Source organism: Haliotis asinina, chromosome 9 (assembly GCF_037392515.1).
Source record: "Haliotis asinina isolate JCU_RB_2024 chromosome 9, JCU_Hal_asi_v2, whole genome shotgun sequence".
NCBI lineage: Eukaryota > Metazoa > Mollusca > Gastropoda > Lepetellida > Haliotidae > Haliotis > Haliotis asinina.
In genome coordinates this window covers 52,740,311-52,766,780 of record NC_090288.1, presented here as the reverse complement: position 1 = coordinate 52,766,780, position 26,470 = coordinate 52,740,311, and the positions used below count along the sequence as shown (strand labels likewise).

The following is a 26,470-nucleotide window of genomic DNA, read 5'->3' as shown; positions in this document are numbered from 1 at the left end:
GGACTCATGATACTGCAAACTGTCGGGTAAAGCTCCGTTTAGTGAAGGGCTCGTCGAGATAGATTCTTTACCATGTGTTCGCGATTTTGATTTGGAGATTCATCATGTGTCCGAGTTAAATATTAGTCACATTGTCACAGTTTATCTCCAACAAGAGACCATACAGACATTGGACAGACACTGTAAGTTCCCAGACCTGTCCCCACTTAAACATCTGTAGGACACTGACCCCTCACCCGTCAGTCTGCCCCAGCTTGGTTCAGCTTTTCGGGAGCAATACCACGGGCAACCATCCGGAAATTAATCAACGGTATGCCATCAAGGTGTCGTGAATGTGTTGCCCAACATGGTGGGCACACTAGATATTGAATTTCACGCCCACATTTGCTTCAGTGGACATTCAGAGTAATTTCACATACACTGTCATGCTTATCAGTTTCATGTTTTTGTCGATAGTTATATATACCGCCTTAGCACCACAGCACTAATTGTAACATTTTTCATATGCTTTAGAACAATACCAATACACCATTTCTTTCCAAGCGTCATCTTCCTTTGATTGTAAACAGCGTCAGGGCCAAAAGGAGGCACATTTCACATTGTCCCTTGCTTTAGAAACACGACAAGCGAAATAACAACTCCCTTCGTACTACAGGTCATCGTGTTTATAGTTAATAAAGTAGCAAAGAACACACTATCATGTAAAACATGTCAATGTTAATCCATACTGTGTTTCATAACCTATTTTCATGGTGGTCATACACATAGAAGAAATGGAATTAGGGAATGAATATTTCCAAGGATGACAATTGACATCTTTGGTATGGTGGGATGTGCAATTTCAACATGTTCTGTTGGACTGTTCAGCGTCTGTGTCTAGCGTACACCCACAGTCCTTCAGTAGACTTCATCACAACGGCATTCCTTCGTTCCGCTTTGTGTTTTGTGTCAACCTCTAACGTATACCTGAAATACGAATCAAATTAACACTGATTTTAATGCACACAATGAAAACAAACATTATGGCCAGAAAAAGTAATGTTTCCACCAAGATTAATTCTAATTTTCGTTGTAAAACTAACTTAAGATTTCTCAAAATTCCAATCAAAACACTCTCATTTAACGATTTAGTGCACTTTACGCCATGAAAGAATATTTAATGATTTCTTGAATACCTGTGAAGTATTCTTGCAAGCATGATCTTTTCCTCGTTCATGGCAAAATGTTGTCCGATACAGTTTCTGAAAGAAATTGTCATGAACAATATTGTATTGCTATAAAACCCGATTATATTCCGTCGGAAGTTAAAGGTCACATGAAACGTAAAACACAACTTTGCAGATTCTGATACTTTTCGGTGTGTACATACCGAAACAAATCATCAAAAATGCCAATTCAACCTATAAAGTTGAAAAAAAACGCAATGAGAAAAACGCTCAAATCAGAGCTCAAACGTTTCTCTAAATTCCCCCAGGGTTGGGAAAAAAGTGGTTTCAACAGATGTGCTGCGCTGCGCTCTTAATACATGAGCTGTGAACAGGTTCGTGGAGCTGGAAACAGCATGTATACCCGGAGTATGAGGTCGTGAGCAGTCTAATCGTAGTTGTGTACACAAACAAGTAAATAATCTACTTTAAACATAAAAAAACTTGTTGATTGTGGTACGTAGCCTCTGTCACAGAGAAAGCTCAGTTTCTGGTTTATTGTCGCCAGTATGTCTTCCTGCCTGTCTGCTAAAGACAATGTGCAATACACAGCTTCAATCATTGATCACATGCAATTTGAATTTAACACCCATCAGGCTGTACGCCATGAACAAAATACATTGATTTATGACTCATGCACCCGAGTCCTGTGTCTGCCACACTATGTAATGAGACAGATGTGATATTTGTACACATGACATGTTTTATGTCTGTGGGTTACAAAGAAAGTACATCCATATTTCGCGGATGACTGGATCCGACGGAAAATGGTGCAAACTCTTGACAGTTCAAGTCCTGCTTTGCATTTGGACGAATAATACTTTCCAGGCACTTAGTTGTTCACCATCTGTACTGAAATGATTTTTGATTGGATCGAACGCAAATTCAGAGAACATGTATTTACGAAACCCAATATCTCTATATATTCATTCTTTTTTTCTTTAACTTATTTTAGTGTATATGAGTTTGTTTTACAACAGTATATAAATGCATACTGAAACGATGCATCAAGTACAATTAAAGAAATTGTTATCCACAGAGAATCTTACTTTCTTGAGACTCGCCATACTTCTACAATGCCCATCAAACAGATCATCTTTCTGTACATGAGCGATGAGCCCTCAGCGTTTTAGCAAATGAACCAGCCAATTGCAAGCCGTCGTTACACTTGAGTACACTCCCACGCTCTCTGACTGGGTTTGATCTCCCTAGGGCTTCGTTTAGAGGGAAATAGGCCCACGTACACAATAATGCACTTTGAATCGCGATTGTACGCTTATAATTTTGTTTGTTTTGGTTTTTTACAAGCACGAGTGTATATTATATGTCATGAATAATTGATAAGTGTGTTTTAATTATGTTTGATGTTTTGGTTGCACATGACCTATAAAAATAACAAATCCATTCTGGTCAAGATTGCTGATCAATAATGTGGTTATATTTTGTATATGCTTTGTATAGATGATGAAACTAAATACGATTAAAGGGCACGAAGATACAGGGATGTCCTACAACACATTTGCATGTTTGTGTCGGAATGCTAAAACGATTAAGGGGCGATAGGCTTGCCTAGTGGTTCAGACTTTCGCTCGTCATACTGAAGACCTGGATTCAATTCCCGACATAGGTGCAATACGCAATGTGCATTTCTGGCATCCCCCGCAGTGATAGTGCAAGAATATTGCTATAAGCGGCGTAGAGAGAAAATCGTGTGATCTAACAAAGGGTCTGTACGGTCTTCTCTAAAAGTGGGTCAATTTACCGATCCAGCAGAGTCAAGAACAGTCTTGTACGATACTTGACAAACTTGAAATTCCAGATTCAAAGTCTATTGCCTCTGAGTGCTGTTCAATGTATCTGCACATGTCAACGTCTGTATACGTATTCACAGAGGGAACTATTGACAGATGAGGTATATACTAACAACAAGGTTATCTGACAGAAGGTCTGGTATTACGATTGGCCACTACATTACCCTGTATAGAGAGAGACTGGCTTGACTCATCTACTAAAGCCGGTTCCGTTGGTCGGTACAGAGTATGTGACCCAACAGCCTGGCTTGAAAACAACTGAGTATTACCTCGGGCCAGCGGAGAAGGGGATATATGCGTAGTGGTCCTTCTTCTGGATGTTCTCGGGTAGAAACCGATCAGGATCATACACTTCCGGGTTCTCCCACACTTCCGGGTTGTGATGAACATTCCATATCCCCAGTGAAATCAATGTTCCTGCTGGGAAGACCTTCCCGTCGATGTCCATGGGATTTTCCAGCTTCCGACCAATGGACGGAACAGGCGAGTGGAACCTCATCCCTTCCTTCAGACATCGTGAGAGATACTCCATCTTGGTTATGTCATCCCTAAGTAATAAATGAACGTGCATGAACGTTCCACTGACACAAAACTTATCAATGCCCAAATAAAGACATACTAATCAGACTCGGACGTTCTGAAACAATGCCGAATCCGGAGTCAAACCAAACAAGAAACCAGTTCGGAAGTGTGATGTATAAGTTGGAAGCTCGTTGCGAATTCGAACAAAACAAGGCTGCGTCATACCAGGGATGTTTCATACCAGAGGTTCTGCCATACCAGGCGATGTGCCATACCAGGGACTGTCTCATACCAGGGAATGCCTCATACCAGCGGATGTGTCATACAATGGGATGTGTCACACCAGGGGATGCGTTATACCAGGGGATGTCTCATACCAGGGAATGTCTCATACCAGGGAGGCGTCAAACAAGGGGATGTTTCATTTCAGAAGAAAGTATTATATCTGGGGATGTGTATTTTTACTTGTGTTCCATACCAGGAGCAATGCCTTACCAGGTCATTTACTCCGCGATGCACCCTTCCTAAAAATGATAGATGTGCTCTCCTAGGATATGAGCAATGGGATCATATGAGCGATGTGCCCTGTCTGGGTGATATGCACTATTTGATTGGGTCTAGGCTAACTGCCCCCTGGTATCTGTCCCCTGGACATTGTTCCACCCGGACAAGTGCCTCCCATCAAAACAAAAACACGCAAACTAAAAGTAATAGTTTTAAATTTTAAAGACCTATAATACAAAACAACATTTCGATCTTCAGATGCACGTAGGACACTTTTTCAGAAAGTTCATATATATCACTTCACTTTACGTAAAAGGACAAATTGTTGGAGATGTCTCCTAAAATTCCAAAATGTCACAATGGGCCTAGGGGGCCATTAGCCTAGGGGGCAGTTGGCTGGGGAGCAGTTAGCCGGGGGGCAGTTACCAGCTGAGGATATTCCAAACCATGGAATGTATATCATGTGCCAAATCCAGTGAAGTGCTCTAGCAGGTAACATGTTCTACGATTTGATCTGCCCAACTTGGTGATGCTCTCCATTGGCTTATGTGACCTACCATGTGATGTGACTGGATTCTCTTCCGTCCAGTAGTGTGTCCAGTTCCTCCTGGATTCGCGTCTGGAACTCGGGTTTGGAAGCCATGGTGAACAGAGTCCATGATATCCCACTGGTTGTTGTGTCATGACCTTTGTAACAACATACGTATCAAGAGATCTACTATAAGTACACATGAAGGCTAACCCAAAGATGAAGGTTTCGAAGTCTGCATGTGGATACAGCGGAAAAGCCCATCAGTTGCAAGGCATTTTTTGTTTATATCAATAACGACTGGGACATCAAAGCATTTGCAAACATAAAAATATTCCTTCAGCAGATTTCCGTTACAACATTTAAAGATGCCTTTGTCCCAAGTGAACGTTTTCCGTTCAAATCTAGAGAGAGAGCCATGGTACAAAAAGGCATCATAATTGGATCTACAGGGGAAAGTACACGGACATCTGGACGAGGAAACATTTTTCGTAAATCCAGAAAAAGAAAAGTGGGAATATATTACTCAAATGTAGGATTGGGGAGGTAACATGCTACTGCTTGCAACTCTTTAGTCAATAGCTAAAGGGAAACTACTCTGTCACACTTATGGTACTGAAAACGACGTATGCTACAGACAGACAGGTCCCTGATTAGTGGATGCACCTCCAAATAGAAACGTGTCGACTTCATTCCTGATCTCTAGCGGGGTGAGGCTCTTGCCATCAGCATCTCTGGCACTGAGCAGAACGTCCAGGAAGTCGAGGTAGCGGGTCTCGGGGGATCCATCTCTCTCCTACACATATTTCAGTACAATATGCACAATTGCACAATACATTGTTACATACCGCACAATATTACATACACAATACACTGGTCACACCTCACGCTATTACATGCACACTACTCTGTTACCGCACAATATTACATACAGTAGTATAGGGAATGGGGGTTTTAAAACACTTTCAAAAAAAGTCTCTACAACGTCTTATTTACTAACTAAGGCTTTGGTTGGGCCCTTAGCTCTTGCTACTATTACCCCTACTACAGTTGGCGGTAATTACTGTGCCTATGTCACGTTTATATCGATGAAACAGTTTAACGTGAACCGCCTATGATCTCTTTGGTGTTCGTAATAAAGGCTTGCTGGGCTTTTTGTATCCCCTGTTCTATGTACTTTTTTTTCTCGTCCTCGCTGATAGCAGACTTACGAGACTTGGATCGAATATCTTGTTTCATTCCGTTATATTTTGTGAGTTCAGAGAGGATTGAACGAAACTCCTCTTCTGAGATCTTACTATCAGAGAGTGCCGTGGAAATACGATCACTCACTGTGTTGAGCTTTGCTTCGGCCAGAACCCTGATCTCGTCGTGCTTCAATGCCTTACGATGCAGTCTGCGTGATACCAACTTAAGCGCCAACCCTAACACCCCTGCCACCCCAGCTGTTATTTCAATACCTAGCACTATAGGTGTAGCCACGATGGTAGCCAACAACCCAACACCTGCAGCCCCTAGTCCCATGCTGGTTGTCATAAGGGTAGTGTCAGCCCCGTCCAAGATATTGAAAGCTCTATGGTACTTTTTACATAGTGCTTTCCGCGTGTCACGGTCATGTTCTAGTTGGCGTTTCACATCACATAACTGTCTCAAGCGGAACCCATCTACGGTTTCCAGCGTCTTCGCTACTTCCTCTACGACTGGGTACAGACCCATCCTATAATATATATTTTGAAAGATATTTTAATTGGGTTTTAGTTAATATTCTATCAATGAATTTGAAGTCTACAAGTCCTAGACTACTAGTCAGGGTAATAGGTGAGAGGTTAATAAACCCTGTTGTAATAAAAACCCCACTGAGGCTTATTGAGCTTTTTGTAGGACCCGTGGGGGTATCCTGTTGTATAACAATACGACAATATTGGTCTAGGTGTTCTTCATACCAGTGTATTGTCACCCCGGGTAAAAATTGGTGTACTCTTAAGGTGTTTTTTTTATTGTCTAAATAAAAGAAGACTTCTATGATGAGTGTGAAAGGGTAGAATATTATATTAACAAGATCCATATAAGGATTATTGCTAAATATTAATTTATTTTTTGCTCCAGACCTTAACCCATTTTTGTTGATATCAGTAGTTATCATGGGAAATTCCCTCTCCGGAATGAAATCCCCGACCCAGATACCGTTGGTCCTAATCTTAGTGACAACCCCATTTCCGTTTATTGTGATATAAGGTGAGGCGAGTGTTAAGTTGATCAGCCATTTGGGCTCTTTAAAATCTGATAACGACACCCGTCTGTACACGTTGTCTTTGAAGTGCAGGATATATAAGGTGTCTTCCTCACCAGGCTGATCGAATCCCTCCGTATTTCCTAGGTCGTTAAGCGTAGTGTTGGGACGATGACTGGTCATTGTTATACTATTTACGATATAATTTCCAACTGGTTTTCTGATAATAGTTCAGGGGTGAACTTCATACCCATGAAGTGTATGTGGTCAGGCAGGAAGATATTGGTTAGTGATATCTTGTTTTCCACGATCACGTTGACCCCCTGCAGACTGGTGTTGGAGCCGACACCCACCCGCACGTAAACGTTGCAAACTTGATACTGGTGTCGTTTTCCCCACCCGAGTTTGATCCCCTTCACGATCTCGACATCATTCCCCGATGGTTCCCCTAGGTAGACTTTGATGATCAGTGTTGAGTTTGCCGGTAGACTCTCTAGTATACTGACCACCAATTTCACGTTTTGTATGGCCGGTTTACTTGATAGCATGTGGGCTGCCATAGTGTCGAGTGGGCTGACGACTACGCTACGTCTCTGAGTTGGGACGTAAGCCACGAGCAGGGTTCCATTGTTCACGACTTTGTTTAGGTGGTTGTCTTTGTTATCCGTGAACACGTAGGGGGAGCCGAGTCTAATATTGAGAAACCAGTCGTTATCGGGTAACAACACCCACTTGTCATCTTCGGTGAAGACGAGCATATATGGCTTGTTTCGGGCGACTGTAGTGCTCTCAACATCGTCTAAGTCGAACAGTTTACCCCCGAACGATGGGTATATTATCCAGTTATTACCGGTGTTGACAAGGGCGTACTTAGTGTTGACTGTTGCTCTTGTGGTATCTACTATATCACTTAGGGTTCCACCGGAGGGGACTTCAACGCGTTTGTAAATGTTGTTTTTCAGTTGCAAGGCGTACGATTTACCATCTACTCCGGGAGCGTCGAAACCGCGCGTGTCTCCGAGGTCGGAGATCCCGATATTGACGCATTTTTTCACTCCGGGCCCTTGTGCGCTGGTCATTTTACATGAAGCGTTAAGCTGAGGTATCCTATATTTACAGGATTATGATTTATATCTAACACCGATATTATCAGCTCAGGTATGTTGCCCTGGATTAATCTCTTATACTGCCGTGGTGAAAACGACTCGGTTCTACCGTCGTTGTATTTCTCAGTTTTCACCGGCACTGCTCTCAGTATAGTGGAAGGGTGACCTCCTTGAATGTTGTACGTTGTGCTCACCTGACCGAGATGAATGTACAGCTCTCGGTACGGTACTAGATCGGGTAACTTCGTGCCTGTGACGGTTGTTGTTGGTTTTATCTCGTCAGGAGACATACCGAGTATCCTCGCTAATGGTCGGCCGAGTCTCAAGGGGTTTCTTCCGTTGTTGATTAACACCACTGTACCGTTTGAGTCGTTCATCTTGAGTTCGGCTCCCAGGGGTTTGAAGACCTCGTCGTTTAGAGAGCACACACTGTAGTAGCCGTCAGTTATCTGGCTGCGAGTTCCACTGACGAACAGCTTATTGTTGCTGGTGTTGATGTTAGTCCATTGCGGTAGGTAGGTGATATCGCAGAGTGCGACTTCGAGTTGGCCTGACGTGTTATCGATCGCGTGCGTCAGCTGAACGGCCTCACCGCTCGTTATTCCTGGAAGTGTTATGTACATATTATAATATATAATTTATATATATTTATATAAAACAACCTTTATTAATATCTTTGAAAACTATATCGTGTCCGTTAATAACGCGCAGGCGGTGGTAAACTGGAATCAAAACCCAATGCAGTTTTGGCAGAACCAACTCAACTTTGCTGTGTGGTGTGCGACGACAGGGTCGGGTGTGACACTAGACTACGGTATAGACGAACTGAGTAAGGCAGTCATTTTGTTTCATATTTATTATCAAACGAGACGAATATTGAAGGAAATAAGTGCTCCTCTTCCCCAAGATAAAGCGTGGAGTATGACGAATAACCCCTATGATAAACGCGCTTATGAACGTGTTTGTGGGGAGTTTGAGATTCCAACGAATAAAGACTTTCGCCTTCCTGGTGTGAACCATGGTCTCGGTATAGTTCTCGTGTACTTCTACAGGTCCGGAACATATATGGCCGGTTCTAAAGATGGTACATACAACCCAAACCGTCATAGATTTACAGGCCCCACAACGAATGAAAAGATCCATGTCAGCTGCATAAAGCAAACCAATCCTGATGCAGCCACAGCCTGGACTAAAATGATCTCAAAAACATCGAAAGGATTCACTCGTGCTGGTACAATACGCTTGAACGACTCGATTCGAACGTACGTGTGGGCGCTGTTGGGTGCGCAGTCGATGACGCGTTCCAACATCCTCGGTAAAGGAACTGCTTACGACGCTCAGAAACAGTTCGTTTCCAACGTTGAGGATGCTATCAATTCTCCAGTTGATCTCCTGCGGGCCATCGACCGTTACCAAAACGTGTTAGAATACGCCAGATCGAAAGTCAATTACGTGTTCGGCGTGGGGCTGTACATGGCTCCGAGTGATATGCAACTGAGAGTTAAAAAAGTGGTGGGTTATAACAACAAAATAGTCATAGCCACGGCGGATCAAAAGTTGGGTATCAACCCCGATATTAACACCCCCTATATCCCACACATCCCACCACGTGAAACGGGTATAGTGGCGCCACCCCCGGAGCCTAAAGTTCAACCAACACAGGAGGTGGCCCCTCATATTCAGGAGCAGCATATTGATAGTAAAACGGCCCTGGTGGTTGGTGGGGTAGCTTTGGGACTTATTTGGTTAAAGATTTCTTAGCCGCTACGTACACCAGACCCGCCACGGCGACGATGGCTGCCCACAGGTTTTGGCTGAGCCACGTGGCAGTTTTAGCCAGAGCGCCCAACAACCACGAGACGATGCTACCCAGGATGCCGGGAAGGGCTTCGGCGGCTTTACCAGCCAGTTTAGCTAGGCCTTCCCCGAGTTTTTTTATCCAGTCTTTAACACCACCGCCTGTGGGAGTGGGAGCTCCCCCCACAGGGGTACCCCCTGTCAGTGACACCACCAAGGTTGATATGATGAAACCCAATGCAGTCAGAATGCTGGCGATGGTGATCCCTTGCTCCCGGAACAATATCCGAATCCTGTCTGCTAACGTGGTGTCTCGGTAGAGGACTTGATTGATGGTTTCCCGCACACGGTTGGTCTGGGATCGAAGCATTTCTTTGTAGCCGGACGCTGTCTCCAACCAGACCTGCCTTTCATCTTCCAAATTGCGTATTCGTTCCTCGATGGTGGCTTTCATAGACTCGTCCTCAGTTTCACCGAGTTTGCCCTTTTCATAGTTGATGTGGTCGTCTATCTCACTCATTTTGGCCGTGCTTTTCCAGAGCTGACCACGAATGGTTTGCATCAACAGGTCCACCCCCCGCAGTTCCCGAAAGGTATGTTCGAAACCCGGGAAGGGCTTGTTCTCGTAGTCGGCCAACACCTTTTTAATATCATAAGCTTGCAGATCTTGACGGACCTTCGGGGGAATCTTAGGTCGCGCACCACCATACTCTATGAAACCTAGTTCATCGCGGATCAAGTCACTCCCATGTCGACTGCTCAGTGTTGATAAAGCAAGCGGTTCTCTCGTGCGTTTATTCACGAGATCGATCTCCGGGTGAGCCTTCAAACGCAGCGTGCCATTTCTATCGAGGGTAAACCTGGAATATTCCCTTCCCAACGGCTTGAGTTTGGATTTATTTTCAACTGCGTTGTAATAATCGTCGACGGCGCCCTCCATGAGTGGGGCACCTGAGAATGAGGTCTCCTGCTCGGCCTCTGTATCATCCATAGTATAATCCCACATCTCCCCCATAGGTATGTCTTCAGCCATTATTTAGTATTAAAAATATATTTCATTTATATATAACAATGTACGGCAGAAAATTAGATCCTTTCAGAAGATTGAGAGAGCCATTAGGAGCCAGAGCCGTGCGCCAGTCGGTGACCATCACCAACAATCACAGCAAGATAGACCAGAATCAAACTCTGCTGGTTAGATTTCCAAACCTTGGTGAGAATGACCTTATTGTACCAGGCACTGTTCGAGTGGCGTTCAATATCACGTTGACCTCCGACAATGACAAACGCGAGCTAGTGCGGAACGTGGGTCGAGCCATCATCAAGAAAACGACCGTCAAGATCAGCGGTAACGAGGTGCTGAGCATCGACGACAGCGACGTGTTTCACTGCTACGGGGATCTCTGGAAAAGCGAGGGAGAACGAGTCAATGATGTGTACCAGGGTATCAGCAAATCAACCCGGTTGCGCATAGGGTATGCCTTCACGCCAGACCAGCAAGACAAGCTATCGGACGGTGAAAAGGCCATTGCTCGAGCATACGGGAATCGATTCTGCGTGCCGCTCGACTTCGAGTTGCTCACGGGGCACGCGCCGTTTTACCAGGCCGCGCTGGGTGATAGGCTCGAATACGAGCTCACGTTTAACGACTATAGCAAAGTAGTGCGTACGCCGAACGGTGATGAGGCCAGTTATGCCATAGACAACATCTCTCTGGAGTTCGACATGGTCACTAGCCCGGAGCTGGCCAGGCAGGTTCGAAGCCAGTACTCTGGGAAGATGGCCATCCTGTACGATCGCGTACTGAGGCATAGATCAGTCGTGCGAGATAAGAGCGACACTGTGTGGAATATCAACCTGAACGTGCCGGCGCGATCGATGAAAGGTATCCTGGTCGTCCCCGTGGAGGATTACGAGCCATTCCGGAGGGACAGCGAGAAGTTTTTCAACCCCGAGATTGAAAAGGTGGAAGTGACCATCGAGGGCGTGCCCAACCAGCTGTTTAGTCATGGTATGAGACCACACCAGCAGTGGGATGAGATAAAAAAGCTACCAGTGGGGGATTACATAACAAAGGACCTGGACCTCGGCTCCGTGCAGATTGGTGAATACCTGACCACCAAGTACACCCTATGGTTGGACATGCGATCCACGGATGATGATAAACTGCACGGTAGCGGGCGCCGTATAGATAACGGCAGCGAAGGGATAACCATCCAGATTACTAAGAAGGCTCAACCCGCTGGTAAGTTGAAATTATATCTGTACGTTATTATGGACGCGCAACTTAATATAGACAATGGGAGATTCGTGCAAGCCATCTATTGACCTCCCCACTGACCCACACTGCGCCATAGTGTGCGGGCAGACTGGCTGTGGGAAGACCGTTTTCGTGTTGGATATGTTGGAGGGTTACTACAAGGATGTGTTCGATAACATCGTTATCATGTGCCCTACTCTGAGCATGAATAAAACGTACGCGCGACCTTGGGTGATGACGGACCCGGACGTACACAAAATCGACCCTGGAACACGCCTGCAGGACTGGTTGAAAGCTCTTCACGAGAAATTTAAAGGGGAACCGACACTGTTCATACTGGACGACTGCAGCGCTAATCGCGAGATAACAAAAAAGAGAGACATGCTATCGTACCTGGCCTTCTCCGGCCGGCATGCAAATCACAGCGTCTGGGTGCTAACGCAGAAGTTCAACTCGGTGTTGAAAGACCTCAGGGAGCAGACGCGATGGGTGGCCTTATTTCACTGCAAGGACAGGGATTCGTTCGAGGAGTGTTTGAGAGAGAACGATGTGATGAGCAAATTAGAACGGGAACGGGTGAAGAAACAGCTCGCTGAAACTAAACACACTAAGCTCGTGCTCAAGACCGACCAACCCGTGGCTTATAGAGTATGCTAAGCAAAGCTAAGCAAAGCTAAGCAAAGCTAAGCAAAGCTAAGCTAAAGCTAAGCAAATGCTAAGTATAGCTATGATATTTGAAGTGTTTGTCGTGTGCAACTTAAACTTCATTTCTCTGTGTTTTGTCTGCATCGGGTATTATATAGTTAAAACTAAATCTTACTTGTTATATTATAAGGTGGAGTGTGAGGAATTGCTCGAACAATTGTCTGGGGATGATGACAAGCGAGAGAAACTGGTGGCGTTGGCTGTTGGCGGCAAAGCCAAACATTACTTTGGAGACTACACAAAATTTTGGAGAATTCACAAAATGTCAGCCGAAGAAATCGATAAGCTGTACGCTAGATACGAGTCCCGGCTCGGAGCAGAAATGACAAAGACAATAGGATCGGCTATGACCCAGATATACACCGGTATTGTGTCATACTTCCTTCCCATTCCACCAGAGCGCCGACTTTACCTGTGGGAAGACCTCGAGAAAGACCCTTTTATCGAACACGCCGTGAGCTCTATCAGCTGCGAGCTGTACCACAAATATGGTATGTTGTTGGCTCCAGTGACGGCGGCGATTATCACGGCAAAGCATTGTCAATTTGAGAGAAAAAATAATAATAATAGTATAGATGGACGAGGTGACGGTGGAGACCCCTCCCGAGGTGAGGGAAGTGACCCCTTCACAGGAACCAGTGGGGAAAGTGACCCCAACAGTAACCAGGCAGAAGAATCCTAAGAGAGTAGCTGCCGGTAAAAAACGGTGGTGTAACCAACATAAAATTATCAACCCCCGACTGTTGTTGGCTGTAGGCGCTGCCGTGGTTATAACATGGTTATACGTGGGGGTACCCTCCCACAGTGAGCCCCCCAACAGTGAGGTGGTAACCCCCACTGTCGACCCGCATATCATGTTATAATTTAAATATTTTTATATCATATACATAATGTCTGAGGGGAAAACGTTCGTCAACGACGCATACCACGCCACAGTGGTCGCCAGTCTAGCCGTAGGGTACGCTTGGTTGACTAAAATGGTGCTTAAACAACCAACTATCAAGCTAGATTTCAACCTGCAGGATATGGGTATGCTCATAATGAACCTTGGTATGGCGATGGCAACAAAAGACATCCTAGTAAAACAAGGGATAATACCTGAAAATATAATGAAATAAATATAGGATGGCCACGATAGCTATGATGGTCGGTGGGGCGTTAGTGAATGCCCTGGCATTTTCCGGGAGTAATTTCCTCTTCTCGAAACTACGAGATGACCACGCGGCTGAAATACAGGAAGAAAGGAAGCGGCATGATCTCGCTACTGAGAAATTACAAAAGGCACAGGCCGAGTACACTAAAAAACGCCTCCAGAGGATCGATTTTATTAACGAACAACTCACGCGTGAAAACCATGCCGTTCAAACATTCAACGATGTCGATGAAGCAATGAAAGAATACTACCTACTAACTGGTAAACGATTGGAACCGCTCAATAAACCCACACTCGCTCAGTACTACACACCATCCAAGGGACAAATGAATCGTGAACTGGGCTTCATAGTGTATAGCAGCTACTGCGTTGGTTGCGAAGCAATTAAATTAAATACCCATATAAGTAAACATGAGACCCGCTCCATACCGATGTGAATACATACTTATGGGGAAGACCGAGGCCTGTGGTAGGAAATGCAGGGCTAGGTTCTGTTGTTTCCATATGGGAAGTCCTAACTACACGTGTTCTGTGTGTGGTATCGGGGTTAAAGGGCACTACTGTCTATGTAAAGCTCACGGAGCGAACGTAGTCAGACATCAACTCATCTACGAGAATAAAAAGGGCTACATAAAAGAACGTAGGCGACTGCTCAAGATAGACTCCAATTAGACATTGGTTATGTTAGGTGTAAACACTATGACTACTGTACGCGAGCTTAAGCGGGTCGCAAAACAGAGAGGTGTGATCGGGTATTCTCGAATGCGGAAGTCAGCATTGTTGAGATTACTAGGTTTAGAAGCCCCTCCTACGGTAAAACAATTAAAAGCTCAAGCGAAACAGCTTGGATACACGGGTTATTCAAAACTGGGGAGAGCCGGGTTAGTCGAATTGTTATCACATACCCCGTAGCACGTCCCACTGTAAAACAACTGAAAGTCGAGGCACACGATTTGGGTTTAGGCGGGTATTCCCGTATGAGAAAACCACAACTTTTAGAATTATTACGACAGAATAGAGCTATTGACCTACAGTTCGTGCGCACTGAGCGCGCTGTAGGCAACTATTTGAGAGGTTGGCACATGCACGTTGATAGAAACATAGACATTACAGATATCAAGCCTCTGATAGCTGATAAGGTCAACGAGGAACTAAATAACCTAGGAAGTATCAAGTTTCAGATCACAGTGAAAATGTCGCTCGATAAGCAGGTTGGGGACCTCACTGAGTATGTTCAGCCTTACTTCCGAGGTAAACAAGAGGTCGTCACACATACAGAGACCATTGACACATCAATCGATACCAGTTTTCAGCAGATACGAGAATACCTAGAACGCTACACACACTTGGGGTCCGGGTGGGCTGTAGATAAAATCGATAATGTCTATCTAGACATAGCTAACTACGTGCCGTTCAGAGGCAGGTCATACCTAGCCTTGCCTCCCTACTATAGGAACAAACATGCCATAGTAAACGTTAAGAATAGAGGAAACGATTGCCTGAGGTTAGCTATCAGGTCAGCCTTATTTCCAGCTGACACTAATCCGAACAGGGCTTCTAATTATCCTCAGGATGATGGGCTCAACTGGGATGGTATAGATGAACCCACCCCCATATCCCAGATCACTAAAGTAGAAAAACAGAATAATCTGGCTATAAATATCTTTGGGCACGAAGGTAACACAACAATAGTACACAGGGTCAGCGGGGTGAAGGATCGCCAAGTTATCAATATATTCATGATCCAGCGAGGTGACAAGTATCACTACACATGGATAAAACACTTTAACAGGCTGTTGTATGACCAATCGGCACACAGAGAAAAGACCCACTTCTGTGAACGATGTCTACATGGCTTCACACGAGCTGATTTATTAGAATCCCACCGGGAGGATTGCCAAGGTGTGGGGCAGACGGCCATACGAGTCGACATGCCTAAGGAAGGTGATAATATCCTAAAATTCGGTAACCACAAGAACCAAATGTCTGTGCCTTATATCATATACACCGACTTCGAAGCCTTGTGGGGGGCACACAAGAGCATAAAGCCTGTGAGTTTGGATACATTGTCGTCCGTTGTGACGGGGAAACGAAAGCTCCGGTAGTGTATAGGGGCCCTGACGCGGCTGAAAGGTTTCTAAAGTGTTTGCAGGAGGAAGAAAAAATTATTAGGAATGCATTGTATAGAATCGCTCCCATGCGTATGACCCGAGTCGACAGGCTAGCTCACGCTAGTAGCACTAACTGTCACGTGTGTGACTCACCACTTAACGGTGATTCGGTGAGAGATCACTGCCACATAACTGGTAAGTATAGAGGCGCCGCTCACAGCGCGTGCAACCTCAAGCTTAAAATCAACCCTAAGACAATAAACATCCCCGTTGTCTTTCACAACTTGAGAGGTAACGACTCACACTTGATCATGCAGGCCATCGCGAAAATCGATGGTAATATAACGTGCATCCCCAACAACATGGAGAGATACATCTCCTTCAGCTTAAAAGGACTTAGGTTCATTGACTCGTTTCAGTTCCTCCTGTCGTCACTCGACAGTCTGGTCAAGGCCAACAATACCTTCCCTATCACCGATCGATACACAGACGCCGAGACTAGACCCCTGCTTATGAGGAAGGGTGTGTACCCCTATGAGTACATGGATAGTTGGGCCAAGTTCACCGAGACCAGATTACCCCCTATTGACTGCTTTTATAGCAAGCTGAATGAGGCGTCCGTCTCACGAGATGATTACTCACACGCGACTAACGTATGGAATAAACTGGGTTGTAAGAACCTGGGTGATTATCACGACCTGTACTTGAGGACAGATGTACTGCTGTTAGCCGACGTGTTTGAGACGTTTAGGCGGACGTGTTTCAAGCAGTATAAACTCGACCCCGCATGGTATTACACCAGCCCAGGTCTGTCGTGGGACGCCTTGCTTAAAAAGACCGGAGTTAATTTGGAATTGCTCACAGATTACGACATGCACTTATTCATTGAGAAAGGCTTGCGAGGTGGGATTTCCATGGCATCCAAACGATACGCGAAAGCAAATAATCAATACGTGAAAGGTTACGATCCTAACAAGCCAACCAATCACATTCTCTACCTCGACGCAAACAACCTGTACGGCTGGGCCATGAGCCAGTATCTACCTACAGGGGGATTCGAATGGGTACCCCACGTTGATGTTATGGAGGTTGCACCAGATTCGAACAAGGGTACATCCTCGAGGTTGACTTAGAGTATACCAAGGAATTACACACATCACACAACAGCTACCCCCTGGCCCCCGAACGTATGAGGGTTAACCCAGACTGGATGTCTGAGTACCAACATAACTTGTTAGGTGGGCGTGTGACAGACGTTGAAAAACTCGTGCCTAACTTAATGAATAAGACCAAGTACATCGTTCACTATCGCAACCTACAGCTGTACCTGTCGTTGGGTATGAGGCTGACCACAATACACAGGGTGCTCATGTTCGACCAGAGCCCATGGATGGAGCCCTACATCAGCATGAACACAGACCTACGAAAAAAAGCCACCAGTGATTTTGAGAAAAATCTCTACAAGCTCATGAACAACTCGGTGTTTGGTAAGACTATGGAGAACCTGAGGAAACGCGTGACCGTGAAGCTGGTTCGGTCGAGTGAGGAAGACAAGCTCAGGAGATTGATAGTCAGTCCGGCATTCAACCGTAGTAAGATATTCACAGACAACCTGGTTGCCCTACACATGAAGAAAAGCCACATAAAATTCAACCGGCCTGTTTACGTGGGGATGAGCATCCTCGATTTATCCAAACACCTGATGTACAACTTTTACTACAACGAGCTCAAGAAACAGTACGGCGACAGGTGTGAAGTGCTGTACACTGACACGGATTCCCTGCCGTTAGAAATTCGAACCGAGGACGTGTACGAGGACATGAAAAAACACCTCGATTTATACGACACCAGCGACTACCCTAAGACCCATGCCATACACAGTACGGTAAATAAAAAGGTCCTAGGTAAGATGAAGGACGAGTGTGCTGGCACGCCCATAGCCGAGTACATAGGTTTGAGACCTAAGATGTACTCCATACTGAAAGCCGACAATAGTGAGATCCGGAAGGCTAAGGGGGTTAAGAAGTATGTGGTGAAACAACACATCAAACACGCCAGATTCAAGGAAGCCCTGTTCAAGACCCGTACCTTTAGGCATAAAATGAACACACTTAGAAGTGATGGACATAAGATATACGGACTGACTATAAACAAGACGTCCCTGTCGCCTATGGACACGAAACGTTGGATAGCTATTGATGGGATAAACACATACGCGTATGGACATGAAAAAATTTGAGGCTATTTACTACAGCCCGCGTGGGTACTGGAAAGGAGCTAGCGCAGTAGATAAGCTAGCTAAAATAGCGCGAGTACCCCCGGAGGAAGCCAAAGCGTGGCTTGAAAAACAAGCCCTGTGGCAGATCTATTTGCCGGCACCACGCTACGTGCCTAGAAGGAGGTTCGGTATTAACATACCTAATAGCGTTCACCAGGCAGACCTACTGTTCCTACCCCACGACAAGAGGTACAAGTATGCCTTAACCGTAGTGGACGTAGCCAGTCGTTACAAGGAAGCCGAACCCTTGACCACGAAAGATTCGGCCCAGGTAGCCAGAGGATTCGAACGCATATACAAACGCAGCCCGCTGACGTGGCCAACAGAGCTGCAAGTTGACCCCGGACGGGAGTTCATGGGTGCCGTGTCACAACTGCTAGCCAAACACGATACAAAGGTCAGGCGTGGCACGGCCGGAGCCCATCGCAGCCAAGCCGTAGTTGAGAGATTTAATAGGACTTTGGCTGAGCGCTTGTTCGGTCATCAGTATGCTAGGGAGATGGCCACCCCTGGAAAACGATCGACTGAATGGGTCACGAGGTTACCCAAGGTGGTGTCGGCAATCAACCATGAAGTCACCCGTCTCACCGGTAAGAAACCGGCAGACGCTATCAAACTAAAATCAATAGTTGCAGAGTCAGCCGCTCCATTGCGTGGGAAGGAGAAACAGATACCAGATAGGGCCCTAGTGAGGTATCTATACCAGCCGGGGGAACACGAGGGTGATAGCCGTAAGCGGGCCACCGATCCTATATGGTCAGTCAAAACTTACAACATAGATAAAGTGGATATGAAAGCCGACGAACCTAACTTATACTACTTGAGGGATGGGCCGGGTAGGGGGTTTGTAAGAGAAGAATTATTGATCGTACCGTACGGCACAGTGTTACCTCCTACCAACACACGGTAAACGTGACATATGTAGTAGGGGTAATAGTAGCAAGAGCTAAGGGCCCAACCAACGCCTTAGTTAGTAAATAAGGCGTTGTAGAGACTTTTTTTGAAAGTGGTCCAGAACCCCCCATTTTGTAGTAGGGGTAATAATAGCAAGAGCTAAGGGCCCAACCAACGCCTCAGTTAGTAAATACGGCTTTGTAGAGACTTTTTTTGAAAGTGTTTTAAAACCCCCATTCCCTATACTACTCATACACAATACTCTGTTACATACCGCACAACATTATGTACGCAATGCACTGTTACACACCGCACACTATAGCATGCACAATATGCCATCACACACCGCACACTATTACAGACACAATACACATTTACACACCGCACACTACTACAGACATAATATCACTGTTACACACCTCACGCTATTATATACACAATACACTGTTACACTCCTCACACTGTTACATACACAATACACTGTTACATTCCGCACACATTACACACATCTTTTGTTTCACACAATCAAACTCATATATACAACACATTTGTTTGCACGAACTGCAGTTTTACACCCACACACCTATTTTACACACAAACTACGCCACACCATTAAACATACATGACAATAACACACATACAATACAATTTTACACACAACATATTCCTGCACACGGACAAAGTAACGTGCACAGTGCAGTGTTAATGTAAGTACAATGTTATTCTCGGTGCAATGTTCCTCATAGTGCTGTGTTACTCTTAGTGCAATGTTATTTTCGGTGCAATGTTCCTCATAGTGCTGGTTACTCTTAGTACAATGTTATTCTCGGTGCAATGTTCCTCATAGTGCTGTGTTACTCTTAGTACAATGTTATTCTCGGTGCAATGTTATTATCAATACAGAGTTGCTTTCAGTACAATTACCTCCGTAGTACAATGGTACACAATACAATCTTACACGTACGCAGTATATTATTTTGATCAACCTTGTTCCACTAAGGACAATTATGTAAAATGAATGGTTTTCACACTAAACACTGACCAAGGTCTGTCGCCTCTTTTCGATGATGTCTTCCGCCCAGCGATGTACAAAGTCACACTGTTTCTTAAACTTCTTCCCCTGGGACGAGTTGAAGAAGATGAGGTCAGGGAAGTGCCATGGGGTGCAAGTTAATCGGCATCCATGTTCCCGACATCTCAGTGTCACAAGTTCAAATACTAGTACTCCAAAAGCCTTCAAAACGCAAAATTATTGCATTTTTAAAAAACTTAGATTTGCTAAATGAATTGTAAATAGATAAATATTTTATTCTTGGAAGTTTGAATTAGTAACTTAGATTGTTAGTGGCTGCATCCTCGAGGGGGGTTAAAGCACTGTAAAATTGTTGTCCTCCTGAGAGGGTACGTAAGTCCCAAAACATTTAAAGTACATCAAAACATTCCACTGTTTCTAATCGTAGAATACATGTCTTTTTAATCTATGGCTAGATTTCCTGCATTGCTAACGGCTGAAGGGATGATGTAAATCCAGCTAGGGTCCATGCAGGAAGCAAATGTACTGTAAGTCCCCATGGTCCCTAGTACCTTCTGTCGTTGGTGATATATAGTAACTGTGATATTCTCGTTGTTTTACTGTCCTTTGCTGACGGGTTTATTATGAAATATATATCATCCATTTCAGTGTTCAATGTTCTCGTCACGATATGGTTGAAATATTGCCGATGTGACGTTAAATATTACTCACTCACTCACTCACCCACTCAAAACACAATATTTCTTCTCTGATGTTTTATGCTAAAAACTTTGTTCATAGAATAAAATATAAGCGATTCTGGCTATCCACTCTCTGATGCACTAAATGTAATACAGTGAAGACATAATGAATGATTGTAGAATGTGGACATCAACAGCTGATGTCGGTCTCTGCATGGGTAATTCCTTAAACAATAAATTCAGAATACGTAGGTAGGAGTTCTAACCGATTTTATGCCCAAGTTTTGTATTTAGAGCACTGCCACCAGAAGCCGGGAATGACAATTATATTTTCTCTATAAACCTGCGAAACTGTCAGTATGGAGCTTTTGTCGAAAGATTATACGTACAACAGAAGAAATTGTTACAGTCATTAAAAATAGCGGATGTGTAGCTGAATATAAGGTGTGTATTGTGTTTATGCTGAAACTTTATAGGAAGGCAAGGGAACCACTTCACCTAGCTTGGCTCCATCCATACCAGCCTAACAATCGGAACTGGAATCTGGGCCAGGAATTGGGAATATAATACACTGATGCAAGTACGAATACCAGCCGCGCGATAAAATAACCTAAACACTGGTTTCACCAGTATTATTGTTGAAGTATTGGTACCTGACCCACTGCATAAACACAACACAGTCCCAACTATGGTAGATGTACTTGCTCCTCATCTCATTGCAGTGGTAAAACCCGACTGGGCAGACAGCGTGCGTTTACTAAGCTGTATTTTCTCATACTTACAGTACTCGATCTGCCACTAATGCGAGTAAATCATTCACTGCTTGTACATACGGGTGAGTTTGCCTGAAAAACAATATTCATGTTATGTGTAAGTCAACGTGTTTTTGACAACGTGTTTTGTTTAAATAAGGATTCGAAAATTAATTATAAAATATATATTAAGGCAAATAATAGTTTTCTTTGTAATAATTCCAGCTGCAAAGAGTCTTGATCCAAATACCATAAGAAATCTCAAGTGTACATGTTGTGCAGGTCTTAGGGGACATGTCAGTGTGACAGTACTCATGCATGTCGCTGTCCTATAAAAATCTCTCAGTCAAATGTTGCTGTATGAATCTCCTATCCCCTCTTCCTTCGGTATCACACATGCCACTTTTAATAAACCCTCGTGCTCGCGTGCGCTGTGTCCCATGTCCAGTTCCCGATAATAGTCCTTGTTGCTGTTAATATAATTCCCCACACCTTCCCATGGTCCTCTATGTCTAATTCCCCGTTCTTCAAATGTCCCTATCTCTTAATCGCCATACTTAACAATGCCAGAACCGCCGCATTCCCACATGGTGTTAGATATCAAATTCCCGTACTCACCCCTGTTGCTGTATGTTTTCCTTGACCGACATGGCACATCTCAGCAGGATGTCAAATGTACACAGGCCGACCATGTTGAACAAGTCAAAGCTGGTGCCTTGGTACACGTGCTTGTCAATCTTCTCCTGTTGAGCAGGTAAGAGGTCCATACCAGATAATGAAGGTAAACACTTTGGGGACCGAATCCTGCTCTTCGGTGACCAAGTTTCAAACCCTTTCCCATCGCTATAATGCACAGTGTAGAGCTTAGTTTCTAGTAACATCATAACGACCATTTTGAAGACAAATAACCTTCAGGACAATAAATATAGATTCTCAAATTGCTATGATACTTAAGAAAAGGTAAGATGCATATAAACATCATTATGGCATGTGATAATTCACCCTTGAAGAGCGTATTAAATATCATAACGTAACATGAAGTATTACCAATACTGTACATATGATATATCTGCAAATAACACGCAGAGAGACAGATATATTCATTTGATAGTCAAAAGATGTGTATGACATTGAACGGAGTAACTGTATTCAAAAGGCTTGTTTATTAATTATTCATTGATTTTTTTTTCAATTCACTTTGTGGCATTCAGAAACTGAAATGATAAGCAGGAACGGTGTTTGATTGATAGACAACATCTTTATTGCAACGGTCGCTGGATAAGAGTTTTAAAAGAGTGTTTCAAGTTGTATCCTTTAACAATATTAATATTAATCAATCCTGGTCGAAGTTTGTTTGATTGCTTTACGTGTATTTGTATCACACACACACACACACACACACACACACACACACATACATACATACATATGTGTGTGTATTTGTGTGTGTATGTGTGTATAGACAGACAGAGAGACAGACAGATAGATAGATAGATAGATAGATGTGATGTCCGTTCGCAAGCTTCCACAAAAATCACTTCAGAAGCACTGTACCCTCGGTGGCGTTTGAGTTTAGATGTACAGGCCCTTAGGGGAAGGGTGTAAGCGAGGTTGGCATAACACCGCCTTTTTACCCATGATCCAGTAATATCACCGTGTGTGAGGTTTCTAGAGGAAAGAAACGAAAGATTCGCGTGTGAGGCGTTTATCTCTTTCGTGAAACTCGTGAACAGGTATGCTGTTAACAAACGTAGAAATGTAAACCGGCATTGGAACCAGGTTCTCTGTATGTCAAAGGGGTGCAATTCTGCATTGCAAATTGCAATGTCCTACATGGACAGAAACGAGGAGTTAAACTTCAGAAACCTATTTACAGTTTGGGGTATTTTTTGTTTTAAACATCATCTCATAGCCACAACCTTTGAATTTTGGGGGTGAAATGACAGTCAGTCAAGTAATCAACTAACCAGCATGGTGTCAATTGTATTGTTCGAGACGTCGACGTAGGATTTGAGGATGTCGAACTTGAAGGCGGGTGCAAGGAGGCGACGAGTTCGGTACCAGCGTTGTCCCGCAGCAACCAGGAGACCCTCCCCAAGCCAGGGCAGTAACGTTGCATATGCGCCTCCAAATCCCATTGATTTAGGTTCTACAGCACAGTTGCATCCAGGGGGTCAAGATCCTTTAAAATTTGTTTCTTTGATGATACAATTTATCTTCATTTTTAATATGTTTCTACCTTTTCAACCGAAACGCACCTGTAACCTTGAATATACAATCACTGTAACGAAAGGCCAGACAAAACGTTTTCCTTTTTGCGGGGCAAGCTACATTCCCCTCTACTTTCATTTAAAAGGATACTAACAGTCACATTAACGAGCATTATCGTCTTCGGGTAAATCTGGTACGTATTTCAAAATAATCACATTTTCCTGGTTACCTGAGGACTTGATGATGGCTCTGATAGTGTCTGGGTGGTAGACCCTGATGACTGGGTGGAATGGACCTATCCACACACGGTAGTACTTGGGATATTTTTGCATCCATTCTTGCTGCACTGCAACACACTCCTCGAACAACTTAGGGAACTGAAACACCCCAGTGACGGAGATGTGTTATCAAATCAGGTTCAGTGAAATCCACTGTGCAATGTGCTTTCTTTTGGCAAGCCTGTGCTCGTGCCTTAAGATCCAAAATTTGCTGTATGTTTCTGAAGTTCGTGCGGAAGTCACTCAATCGTATATTTGTTTCTGAAAGTTGGGTCGGCTAAACTATCGACAAGAGTACACATGCTTAAACTGATGCTAAAATAGCTTTTGCTGAGCAACAATTTACGGTTCAAGATTATAACAGTGAAAATGCAACACGAACCGCAAGGCAATATCGGACACAATCATATAGGAACTTGTGCATGACATCTGTTTTTGTAATACAGATATCTTCCTCTTTCAAAGCCATAATGGCCTAGGACGAGATAAATTGACTTACCAAATGCAGGTTTCCAGTCCTCCATGAGAAGTCTTTGACGCCCTGACAGTTGTTAAAGAAGCTGTAGAAACGCCAATACCAGATGAGGAACTTGACCACTCGATACGCCACGTACAGGAGAACAGATGTTCCTACAGTCTGGACAACAGACTCATGATTTAGACGAGATACAATTTGCAGATAGTCCATCTTCTTCATCCACTCTTTGTCAACCCCTCAACGGAATAACAGGCTGAACACGGCTATGTGCCACCGGCCTTGGATTCCTATCGCTCTAATTAAGCCGACAGTGCTTACTGTGTTTAGATTAAACCACAAGACTTGCTTGTATTGTTGTATTTTATATAATGGAAATTCAAATTATGATCCCAGTAACAGACTGGGCACTGGACGCTGACATACAACCTTAGATTCCTCACGCTACGAGTCATTGATTAACAACGGAGAATATTCACTGTATACATTAAACTACGCTTGCTCGACATATTTGTGTTCTTCTTTTCACTGTGTAGATGCTTGTATTGTTATACTTAATATAATGGAGATTCAAATTGTGATCCTTAAATTGATGACGACCTATTGCTCGGTGTGTTGAATGTAGCCTTTATTAAAAATGCTGTGTTGTGTGGCCCTGTCTGAAAATATATATTGGTTTGTCGGTCGAAATTATGTGTGCGACTTTCAAGTGAGGTCTTATGCAAATACATTTATACATACATGTGCGGACACACACTTCCCCTTAATTACACCTGTTATACTCAGTCAGAATTCCAGCACACTTTTCTGTTACTATCTGCCGGATGCACGCACTTACCATTGTCAGTCGTCCCATTCCTCGCACATACCATCATCTGTCTCATTCCCTTCACATTCCATGTTCATGTCTATTATAGACGAACTGATACAAATAAACTTATCCTGAACAGGATTTGTTGGTTTCCTACCTGTTTTGATAATGAGTGCCTGCAGCAGCGGTACCCCAACCCCCTACAGTACACTTACCAGATCCCCTGTAACTGTGGCAACAAATGCATCGGAAAACCCTGACTCCTGAATTTTTTGCATTTTTGAAAGAATTGAATTTGTTAAATATATTGTAAGTAGATATTTTTATTATTATTGGTAGTCTACATTAATAACTGAGATTGTTAGTGGCTGTACCCTGAAAGGGGTTGAAGTATTGTAAAATTACCTTCCTCCAAAACATTCGATGTAAATTTAAGTCGACCGAGATTTTAATCGTGGTAGTCTTGTTACTTTAATTTTGAGTATCATTTCGTACACTCGCCAGCGGCTGAAGGGATGGTGTAAATCCAGCTTCGGTCCATGCAGGTAGCAAAGGTACTGTAAGTCCCCATGATCCCTAGTGTGCTGATCTACCTTCAGCTGTTGGCGATCTATAGCCCGTGTCCTTGTCCTCTTTAATTAAAGTGTTGTAGGTTTTTATGCTAGTTTTATATTTATAGATTCGTGTCTGGAATAGCCCGTCAGTTAGCCCCGAAACTACGAGTGTTACTTTAGATCACCGTGGCCTTTCTGTTTCTTTTCTGCGTAGCGTCTTCTAAACGTCTGTGCCCAGCTTATGTAAAGACTTGTACCAAGTGTAAAAAAATTCAAAAGTCAACCATCTTCATCAGTACTGCAGAGGTGTTGTAGTACATGAACTGGTTGAAATGACATTTTCATACATTTGCCCGTTGAAGGTACCATGTTGAAGTTTAAAGTTGACACAGGTTCACAAGCCAACATCATTTTAGCATATTCAGGCAAATCAGACCAACAAATTTCCCTTTGCAAAACATCTCTTAAATCTCAGTGGCGACATCATATCACATCTGGGTAAATGTAACCTTTCATGCGGAGACAGTGACAGTGAATTAGAATGTCTCTGAAGAAATTCCTTTTTTTATCT

General features: G+C 43.9%; 2 protein-coding genes across 2 annotated transcripts in view; both read right to left on the bottom strand.

The window, feature by feature from the left end:
- LOC137297079 (fibulin-1-like) overlaps positions 1–26,470 on the bottom strand; it is a 565,492-nt gene that overhangs the window by 333,588 nt on the left and 205,434 nt on the right. The window lies entirely within an intron of this gene.
- LOC137297316 (cytochrome P450 4F6-like) lies at positions 864–24,747 on the bottom strand. Its single transcript, XM_067829327.1, has 11 exons — positions 24,559–24,747; positions 24,011–24,158; positions 23,538–23,719; positions 22,189–22,313; positions 21,601–21,663; positions 20,148–20,271; positions 5,238–5,367; positions 4,600–4,729; positions 3,286–3,564; positions 1,176–1,241; positions 864–966 (listed from the first exon to the last, which is right to left on the bottom strand). The coding sequence occupies exons 1-11, from the start codon at positions 24,745–24,747 to the stop codon at positions 864–866; spliced, it is 1,539 nt and encodes a 512-aa protein (XP_067685428.1).

Coding starts and splice junctions, on each gene's coding strand:
- LOC137297316 (XM_067829327.1), bottom strand. CDS start 24,747: ATGGACTATCTGCAAATTGTATCTCGTCTAAATCATGAGTCTGTTGTC. Junction 24,159..24,558: donor GGACTGGAAACCTGCATTTG/GTAAGTCAATTT, acceptor GGGGTGTTTCAG/TTCCCTAAGTTGTTCGAGGA. Junction 5,368..20,147: donor AAAAGAGGCGACAGACCTTG/GTCAGTGTTTAG, acceptor AAATATGTGTAG/GAGAGAGATGGATCCCCCGA.